The sequence below is a fragment of the Euphorbia lathyris genome, chromosome 5 (genome assembly GCF_963576675.1).
Source record: "Euphorbia lathyris chromosome 5, ddEupLath1.1, whole genome shotgun sequence".
NCBI classification, from domain to species: Eukaryota; Viridiplantae; Streptophyta; class Magnoliopsida; order Malpighiales; family Euphorbiaceae; genus Euphorbia; species Euphorbia lathyris.
Window position 1 is genome coordinate 33,603,227 of NC_088914.1, and position 11,143 is coordinate 33,614,369.

At 34.7% G+C, this 11,143-nt stretch overlaps 1 protein-coding gene across 2 annotated transcripts; it reads right to left on the minus strand.

Annotated features, from left to right (window-relative positions):
• Positions 1-387: 387 nt before the first annotated feature.
• Positions 388-8,457, minus strand: LOC136229591 (mediator of RNA polymerase II transcription subunit 19a). Of its 2 annotated transcripts, XM_066018476.1 has the most exons (7): positions 7,933-8,457; positions 5,110-5,173; positions 3,308-3,597; positions 2,888-3,115; positions 2,347-2,406; positions 2,003-2,140; positions 388-711 (listed from the first exon to the last, which is right to left on the minus strand). In XM_066018476.1, the coding sequence occupies exons 2-6, from the start codon at positions 5,138-5,140 to the stop codon at positions 2,090-2,092; spliced, it is 660 nt and encodes a 219-aa protein (XP_065874548.1). In that variant the 5' UTR covers positions 5,141-5,173; positions 7,933-8,457; the 3' UTR covers positions 388-711; positions 2,003-2,089. The 2 variants fall into 2 exon arrangements, with proteins under 2 accessions (XP_065874548.1, XP_065874549.1); XM_066018477.1 differs by lacking the exon at positions 388-711 and having other exon boundaries at positions 2,352-2,406.
• Between the last annotated feature and the right edge of the window lie 2,686 nt (positions 8,458-11,143).

The window sequence follows — 11,143 nt, forward strand, 5'->3', positions numbered from 1 at the left end:
AACTTTGCTGTTTCAGAAAGAGGTCTAAAGGCCCTGACTGACGAATTCTCATTTCTGATCAAGTTAGCATTATTTATTTGCTTTACAACAGTCAAAAGCTTCCAATCATCTTGGAAGTTTCGATTTTATGATCCAGTTCAGATAACCATTAATTATAGTAAAAGATAAGAGGTAGAATATAATGGGTAATACCAAAAAATTATCATTAATCCCCTCAAGTTCAATAATGATTCCTAGGTAACCTAAATAATCCATATTCTTCCTTTAATTACAAAAATTGAACTCCCAATACAAAAAAAAAAAAATAAATAAAGTTAAGAGCATTTGCAATCTCTTTCACCTATGTTTCTGTTAGTCATCTCGCTGCTCTTGATCAAGGAATTGATATACAAAAAGGGAAAAACAAAAAGAAGGTTCTCATTTCCAAACCTTATCTTCCTAAAACTGAAAACTACCGAGTTCTAGTTGAAACATATAACGGGACTACGCTAGAACGGACAACTTGTTACTATTATGTGTACATGCTCAAATATCCAATGCACCCATCAAAAATAGAGATTAGAAAGAAAGGATTAAAGTTTCGCCTATTACCATAATTTATAGAATGTTATGATACAAGTTCATTTTCAGAGGTTTTTACCCTGCATCCAAATTTTCCATTGTCAGGTGAATTCACCCCCTTCACATTTTTCAGTCAGTTCAGAACCTAATCTGCACAAAACCACAAAGCATACAGATTAAATAAACGTAAATACTGATTTTGGTTAACTGTGAAAACAATGGGGATTTTTTTTATATACGTTTCAGCTACAAACTACATTCTGTATTTCGGTTTTCAATTGCAAAAGTTCTGCATCAAATTAACTGAAGAAAAAGTTGCATATAGACACACCATGCCACAACCCCTATACATATCAAAACCAAACAGTATCCGGTTCAGAAGCTTATATCAAAAGAGAATTTGCATCCAAGTGAATTCTCATGTTTGGCATCAAAATATATTAGAAAAATTGAATCCAACACAAAAAAAAAAAAAAAAAAAAAAAAAAAAAAAAAAACTTTTATTGGCATATTCATGCAAAAATTCTAAGTAGTTGGACCTACAGCACTCCTCCACTTTACCATCTCAGGATTTCATCTAATTTTACACAACCCCTCAAAGAAAAAGGAGAATTCAATAGTAGTCATCATTATCTAAATTGTTTGCAAATGATGTTCATCATTTCCTTCCCAAGATCACAAAAATATCATGACTGATATGGTTTTAATTTAACCGGTTAGATTAATTGCACTGGGAACAATAACTAAGCCCACTTGGAGATAAACGTCAGATTGCCAACCATTGCTAGGCAGTTCTAAAGTAGGGGGGGACTTGGTGAACCCGCACAGTCTGCATATACAAACTCTACTGGATATCTCAATATTCATGACCGACTGATAGAAGAGCTAAAATAACTCCTCCATTTTGGCGAGACAAGCTAAACAAGACCAAAGCAAACAGAACAGGCCACAAGAAATGGTTTTGGTTTCAACAATATAGCTATACTTGTTCAGATAAGTGGATATCTATTCTTTCAGTATATTCATGCAGAGCTAATTCTACCTCTTCCATTTAACTTATGACTGAAGTATAGTCATAACTTCAGCTGGTCATCAGCAAAATCTCACAACTTCAATATTTGTTTAAATCAGAACACTCTTACTACCAAATTTTTATAATATCTGACCCAAGTTTTAATGTTGCCTAAGCAGGTGACTCCTATGGGTTTTACATGGCTATCAAGACTAAATTTCTATAAGAACCTAGCGATGAAACGTTATTTCCATCAAAATCAAAGTTGAACAACTTTATCATGAACTAGAATTAGTTATCTTATTAAAATTAATATAATTTGAACCAAAGGATCCAGGATCCACAGGTGAAGTTGACTGCATCCTCCTTTTATGAAAGTATTAAGTAAATTAGCAGAGCGAAATCTAATGAGTACAATAATGTTTTTACCTCAAGCAATTTGACTAGCTGAAGTGAAAATCCCTTCCAAACTCTCAACCACTCAGACAACAAATGAACAAATAGTACTTGACCACTTCAGCCAGCTACCTTTATAGCACCAATCTCATCAATTTTTGAGCTCTTATGCTGGAGGGAAATTTAGAAGAAGAAATAATAAATTAAAACAACAAAAGGAAATCACATACACGCTAAAAGCAAGGGGATATAGGAATTCAAAGGAAATAAGAAAGGAAAGAATGTTTCAGCATCATTTTGACATAATTCATAACATTAAAGGAGAGCCAAAAGTTAGAAGTAGCAATAACCGAAAATTTCAAACTGATCTACATTACCTTACTTTTTTTCTGCTTGTGAACATCATTAAGATCTTCATCCCCATCATGCTTCCTTTTCTGGAATATTTTTAAGTTGAAAAATATACAAATTGAAACTTAATTACACAGACAAAAGGCAAGAGAGAAATATATATAATACACACACAAAAAGCAAAATAAACGGAAGTTCATCTCATAATCAGAAAATCACTATTTCCAGTAGTCAATGGAAGTGTGCCTGTGCCACTTATGTTTGACAAAGAGCAACTCTTTGAGAGGACTAAAACTTTGCTATTTATGTCAAATGAATTGCAAGTGCCAACTCCGAATGGTGAGGAGTTGATACCTAGCTTGTTTTGGTGTTCAATTCCCCACCCCGTCAAATTTAGCCGTCTAAACCCCGTTGATGTTTGTGGTTTGTCCTGGCCCTAGGATGGTGTGCGTGTGTGTATTGCAAGTCCAGAAATTCTATTAAGGTCCAAAATCTAGATTGTCTACAATCTATGACGGATAATAAAAAAGATTAATTTGTAATTAAGAGAGAGCATTGATTTCCAACCTTGTCGTGGTGTTTTTTAGAGTGATCACCACCAGATTCATGATGTCCACTTCTATCCTTTTTCTTCTCCTTCTCTTTCTCTTTACTTCGATCTTTATCCTTGTGACGATGCTTGTGCTTCTTATGCTCTCTATCTTTTTCTTTATCTTTGTGCTTTTTATGCTTCCTGTCCTTGTCTTTGGACTCACTTTTTGATTTTGCTGCAACAGTAGGAGTTCCCTTCTCTGCCTATAGAAGATGAGGAAAAAAGCAATAGGAAAAGAAAATCACAAACTCAACCAATGCAGTCCATAAAATCCAAGGAAACATCAAATGAACAACTGCGGAACCAGTATCCGTAACTTGAATGGTTACCAGTGCAAAGTTGCATTACTAAAGCAACAGAAACAATGAGAAATTAAAAGTTAGTATATTTCTTACAGGGGGCAAATCTATTGGAGTGGTATCCTTCAGTTGGAAGGCTTCCCTGAGTACATCTAGATCAAATGGTTGTATGATTGTATTACTATCTCTGGAATAGGAGCTATTCTGAACAAGCTGGTCCAACTGCATGCCTTCTCCTTTTCTAATTTCAGTGTCTCCCACCACACTGTGAAGATAATGAGTGTCCGAAATTGACAAAGGAAGTGACCTTTTGCAGAAGAAATCATGGTGAGGCAACAACTTGTAATGACTTATCAGATCAACAGCGCCAGTCAGTTCTCTTGGTCCTGAAGTTCAAACAGAACTGCACCTCATCAATCTAGAAAACAAAAGATGATGAGGAAACACATATTTATTTCTGTTTATCTCCCCCACCCCAATTCCTATCGCAGTTTCCTCTTATTTTTCATACAACGGAATAGAATGCAGATCTTTTGGACAATACAAATTCATTAAACTACTGTTTCAATCAATGTTTTGAAAACCGGACCGGACGTTGAACCAGTGAGACAACTGGTTCAAGGTTCAATAGGTTCAACCGGTTCAACCGGAATGGTTCAACCGGATAAAAAAATAAATAAATATATATAAAAAAAATAAAATGATGTTTCATTGAACATAAAATTAAAAATTTCATACATATAATAAACAATTCTTAAGTTAACATATTAATTAAAAATTAAAAATTCATACAGATAATATAAAAATTCACACATCGGTAACCAATCCTTAATTTAACACATTAATTAAAAATTCACACATCTAAAATCAAACCCATAGTTTAACACAATATTAAGATTAAAATTAAATTAATTAACACCAATTATTAAAGAGGTTGTTCTCTACCTAATTTTTAAATTTTTCCCTTAATTCAATATGTTTTTCAAAAAATGGCAAAAAACCAGGGTCAATCCGGTTCACTGGTTCAACACCGGTTCACGGTTCAACCCCGGTTTGATGCGGTTTAATATAGTTGAACCTGTATAGCTAAAACCAGACCGGACACTTGACTGGTTCGCAGTTCGACCGGCCGGTCCGGTTTTCAAAACACTGGTTTCAATGGAAAGAAAAAATTTAGACTTTTCTTTAACTTTCTTTTACATAAGGCAGTGATCAAACATAACAAAAGCCTGTGAAAACATGCATGCCATTATGTATGTTTCCTGTGACAAAAAGACTTCCTTCCATTTTAAATACTCTAATGCATCATCGAGCTTTCTATGTATGTCCATGTGTTACAAGTTGGAGTCAAATTATGAAGACAATTAATGTAACTTTAAAAAGCTTAACCTAGTTAACCCATGGCTTCAAGACAAGAACAAGAATCTCAGAAGTGATCATACAAAATACTTCCTCCTTGGAAGTTAGAGCAAGATGTACTTAACTAAACATTGTTATGTTCTTTATATTTTCCCCAACAGTATAGCAGCCATGCAAGTCTAATTGGCTTTTTGGATATAAAAAGATCCAACACCTCTGTTAGGGTCAGGTAAAAAATCGACCTTCCCCCTTGCATCTGAAAGTATATCATTTGTAAATAATATGTGGGAACCGGGACAGGTGACAGAATAATGATCATTATATTATAATTATATTTTGGATTAAGACAAACAAATGTGATAAAACATGAAAATGATCCAATAACAAGTGTTTCTTGTACATAGCAATGGATAATTCAGAGCCTTTAGAATTCATCGAAATGGGCAAAAACTATTACTACATCCAGCACTTCAGTGGGATGAATGAGGAGAGATAAACATGGCGATAAACACACAACTGTTCTGAAAATGAAAGCTTACCTCTTCCAAACTTCTTGCTTTCAGGATCCATAGGTTAGTGTTTCATGAGAAGGTGAATCATTAACTGCAAATTTGTATGCACAAATGAAAAATCATTCATAAATCATAATAACTAAATATTAAAAGAAAAAGTAAATCCAAATAAATAGACAAAGAATATAGAAACAATTGGATGTAGCTCGGTTGTAACGTCTTCCCAAAAATGAAAGTGGGAGATCTTGGGTTCATAAGCTAGCCTCTAGTCTACAATTATATTATCCAAAAAAAAGGCAAAAACAGCAGCTAGCTGAAAACACTGTGAATCGTACAATTCAATTTCGAGCTGGATCTGTAGGGGGAATCTATATTATACAGAATCTTACAATTCGCAATTCCAATCGTGCAGCTTGATTAGATTCAGCTCTATTTCGAGCCGGATCTACAGGGTGAATCTAAATTATAACAGAATCGGATGTGAATCCATGGAATCGGTGGTGAATCGGCCGAATCGGTCAAGTCGGCCAATTCCACCGATTGAGGAAATATGCTAAAAAAATCAAGATAATAACTACTGCGGCACATTTCAAATTGCAGTTTAGGAAAACTAGAAGTCTCTAATGAAGGAAACTAATTAGTGGAAAAGAACCAATCAGAAATTTAGATAATAAGAAGTAAAATTAATTATAGTTAATCCTTAACAAAATCAGAACACATTAACATACATGACTTTCCAACTTCAAATCAATACGCAAGTCCCATCCCATTCCATTCAGAAAACGCCTTTGGAACTTTGCTTTGTCGTGTTGCAACAACAGATGATAAGAAGCAAATTATCTTCATCACCGTTCATCAAAAACTTCAACAACACTAACTACTAAACTCACTCTTCTCTAGTCCAATTGTTATTTATCAAGTTATCAACTCAGACTAATTCCATTAATCATTATCAAGTTGACAACAAGGCAAAAAAAAACAGAGTCAGAAAATGAAACTCAAACTCTCCATCCCCACTGAGCTATTAAACAGAGCCCGATTTGTGAATTAGTTTTATTAGGATTATTTGCATTATATTTGAATTTAAGTACTTGGTTGATATGATTTCTTTTTTGACATTAAAATTGCATTTCTAGACTAATAATTGATAATATTTTAAGTTCAACATGGTAAATATTTATTTTTTATGATATTATGAATTTGAACCGAATCTTACAATTCGATTCACGATTCACAAAATGAGGATTTCGATTCACGAGTCGAATCTCAATTTGACAACTACGGCTGAAAATCTTACAAGCCAGTGAGTACATGTACATGCATGAATAAAAACATATTCTTGACCAGTACATCCTGAGACAAGATGACTAAGCTTCTATGCGTTGGTTATCATTGATTCTTGTACTATAAGAGGCTCGAACGGTTTGAAATAATAATTTATCATAATGTGCTACTCTTGTATGCCAAATTGCCAATCACTTATTTTTCAGGGACAAAAAGATACAAAGCCACCAAAATTTAGTGTGAATAAATAACTATAATGAACTTTTAAATAAACCCACCATTGTTCATCCTAAAGAAGTAACTACTAATACTATTACCATATTTTATTCCTTTTAACGAACTTTAGTACACCATCAAAATCAAATTAAACATCACAGGTTATGCAACTACCTAATTGTGATTATTCTACAGCATAATGCAACATAGGTGGACATCAATACATCTTATTTTTCATTTTGGCAAGGATCCAACAAGAACCAAATACCAAATAGTGGTCCATGTTCTCTCAATTCAAATCCAATATGCATCATGCATCTAGTTTTTATTTCCCATTCCAATTTGACATTACCTGAAAATATGGACCTTGGAGTCCCTAAAGAGCTGTCTAAAAGTTTTATTACACAATCTCATAGAGTATAATAAACACACGCAATAAACACTCACGTGTGTGTGTGTGTTATGTATATCTTCTAGTGGAAGAGGTGGTATTTTCAGCATCTAGTATGATTTGGAGCTTTTATTGAAGTTTATTTAGATCCCATCTGATCTCTGTAGGGTGTAAAAGTTTCGCTTACACATATATTATTTTTCTTGTTCGAAATTGTTTGTTGAACTTGTTGGATGATGCTTTTTCCTTTACTATCCAATCTCGCTATAATCTTTTCAAAAAGATTTGTTCTCTTACAAAGAAAACCCTACCAGATAAGAACTATGAGACACTTCTTTTCAGTTTTCCAAGTTAGGTGAAACAACACAATAATACAAGAATGAAACAACTTGACCAGTATGTTGGTAGTGAAACCTCCATCCGTCCATGGTCACTCCAAAACACTTCCGTCCACATTTTGATACCCAATAGTTACTAGTCAACCAAATGTGCAAGGGTTACTCACTTTTGACCAAAACACTACCAACATGAGCATCCAATTGTGTAGTCCCTATGCTCCTTGCCCTTCCAAAGTATGGCTAACCAGCTGGTTTAGTTGCTAAGACTGTAACCTATATGCCCATTACCTTTAAGTAACAGCTAATGAATTAGGGCAGCTGCTATTAGACTAGTAAAAGTCAAAATCCGTATAGGGACTCTCATTGGTTATCTACCAAAAATCCAAGAAGAGTTATCCTCCGGAAACCTTTATCCCCACTTGTATTCTCTCCGTTGATCGTATTAGCTCAGTTACCATATTCAAAAAGTAGAAAACCGCACACAGCAATGGAGCATCTCTATATTTAAATTTCATGAATCGTAAACGGTAATTTATACTACCCAAACGAGAGACCTTAGGACTTGGGAGAAATTACACATAACAAATCTAATGGAAATATTAGGTCAAGGATTGAGCATACCTTAGACATGGATACAAGCCAAAAAAATTCAATTAAAGATCACAGGGAGAAAAGGAAAAATTGAATCCCCTCTTCTTCTTCTTTTCTTTCTTCCTTTTTCACCTTCTCTTTGTCTCTTATTCTTCTCCGCAACTCACTTCTCCTCGACTTGAAGGCCAATATCACACCCTCAACAGACGAGCAAGAGATTCAATTTTAAGACGAATTCTTCCCCAATTCCTTGACAAGGAAAATAAAGTTGAGAATCGCTGCTTGGATTGGAATGATTAAAAAAAAAATAGGATTTATGAGCTGCAGATTGTTCTGAAAAGCGGCAAAAAGTGACGAAATTGAAGCGAGAGTGTGGAATAGTTGATTTGAGAAATCAAAGATGTGGAGAAGAAGAGTGGAGTTTGAAAATGGTGTTGGTCTGTAAAAGCAGGGAAATTGTTAAACTAGGGTTTGGAAGGAGGGAGGGAGAAGGGAGATATTAGGGGAATTTCACGCGAATTTGGTCTTAGTCGTTTGTCCCTGGACCCTGTTACCTCTCCCTTTCCTTTCTTTATTTAAGGATTGTTATTTTTGTTATCTATTTTTTTTTCCAATGTTGTAGTTTTTTTAATCTTTTTTTTTTATTATTTTCGTCCCTTTTTTTTTTTTAAACGTGATTTAAGCCTTGTTTGATAAAGCACTTAATTACTTAAATTAAAATATTAAGCACTTATTAAGTGCGTTTGATAACGGTTGTTTCTCCACCACTTAAATTAGTTAATTAAGTTAAAAATCACTTATTTTGATAAGTCAAAATATTTAACTTAATAGTTTAAGTTAAACATTATCAACAAATATTTTTATAAAAGTTAAATCATTCAATACTTTCAGCACTTATAATATTCAGCACTTAAAATTCAATACTTATTTTTTCAGCACTTAATTTTCAGTTTTATCAAACAGCACCTTACTTTTTTTTAATGAATAATTTTCAAAAGAATATTTAATTTAATTTAATCTATCATATTCTTATTTTAAATTACTGGATCTAATTGTTCTATTCAATAAAATAAAGTTTATTTAAAAGAAATTTATATTATACAATAATTTAATTTTCACATTGTTTATATAAATAAAGTTTTAATTATATTTAAATTTAGTAAATTTCTTTTTTTAATGAAAAATAAGCTTGTATTAAAATGAATCAGAAAGGTTTGGATAACAAACAGTAACAAAAGAATGGGGAATATCATAAAATAAGTGGGGAATGGTTAGGCCAGTTCTCGATTTAGCAAGTTTATGTACTGCTACATTTAACTGACGTCCTTCATGGATGAATCTAATCAAAGTAGAGTGGTTAGTCGCCTCCTAAATTTCTTCCACCACAACATCAGTATAGCTAATATCCTCAATTGCAAGTTTAGAATCAAAAGAGACTAGTACCTTTGATACGCCTTATACCCTCGCCTAGTTTAATCCACACAGAAGTTCTCCATGTAGTACAGACCAACACGGACCAACAGGCGTCACTCCGTATGCAAGAATGTCTCCATCTTCATCACGAAGAATAATTCCTACAGCTCCTTCAAGACATTGTGGCTTGAATGCTATATCACAATTTCACTTGACCTCTCCAATATGTGATGCATTTCTTAGGCGGGATTTGTGGAGATCTACGGGCAGAGACTTTGCAAGGGTCATGTCGTAAGGCGTTATTCGCACCCAGTAGGATTGCTTCATTGCGAATAGGGCGATTTGCATGCAGATATGAATTATGGTTGAACTGTACAGGAGTCTGCTTATAGAGACATCTTGTATGGTTCAGCCATTATTCATATCTGCATGCAAATCGCCCTATTCGCAATGAAGAAATCCTACTAGGTGCTGGTTTGGTCGAGCTCACTTTGGAGTTCATGGCCACATTTACTATCAACAACAAAATTAGTGATCTTGGTGAAAAAATGAAGTATAAATTTTGCCTGATGGGAGTGGATCTGTTCATGCCTCTGAACACGCTCAACCTCCATCTAGGAACAGCCACCGAAGATGATCTCACAACCGATGAGTACAAGAGCAGTCCTGTAGCAATCCCAGAAGATTTTATTGCTGGAGATTTTTGGTATGAGCTAACCAAAAATAACACCTATAACTCCAGTGACTCAAAATCTTCTCAACTCCCAACGCACCCATTGAGTTTTGTGCAGAAGTATTTGGCCTCTACTATTTTTGGCACGTTCAACCAGAGGAACATTCCACGTAATGATCTTTTCATGCTTTGGTGTATGGTGAATGCAAAAAGAATCAATATAGGGCATTGGCTGGGTGCTGGCTTGGCTGGAATTGAGGGGAAAAGCAGCAAGTGTCTTTTATGCGGATCTTTTATCACTAAGATCACAAAAAGTATTGGGTTGTTCAATCCCCTCCAACATTCACTGACACTAGTGAACATAATGGAGATCTTTGACTGCAAAGCCATGAATAGACTCACTATCTGCCAGAAAACTGGACGTACTTGGGTCCTCATTAGAGAAGAAGCTCGATCTGATAGAACAACCAAACGAAAAGCCACTAGAGAGCCCAGCTACGTTGAACCCATCCAAATGGCATCACCGAACCACAAAAGGCGAATGGTGGAGAGTGAAGGAGAATTGATGGACGCATGGGACATATTTATGCGCCAAGTAATGCACTACATCAGCCAACTGTTTGAGCACAACATGCATCTTTGTGAAAAGAACAATGCTCAAGATGAAGATATAGCTACCCTGAAACTGTTTATTCAAGCACAACATGATAAAAAATGCACCACCTAAAGACCAAGCAGGCAGTTCCCACTTGACCCCATTTGTGTCCAAAACATTGTTCCCTAACCCAAATGATGGTAAGATTTTTGATGTTGGAACACTAGTTAAACAAGGAGAGAAAGGAGTATCTTCTTCCATAATGGAGACCTGAACATGCGCATACACAGTGTGGATTCTACATTTCTGGTAAGGTTTTCCTGTTCGTAAATTTTTGTGCACAATTGATAACTGAGATAAGTACTACTTCTTCCCTTTCTCTGTCTGTTCTTGCATTGAGGACAATGCAACGTTTATTTTAGGGGTAGAGTAGTATGTGTGAACAATTTGCTGACCTAATTGAAAATTTATTGTGTAAAATGTTTACATGCTTATTTTAGGGGTTGTTACAATTTGCTTGCTTAGTTGTGTAAATTGTTTCTGTACTTGTTTCATGTTAT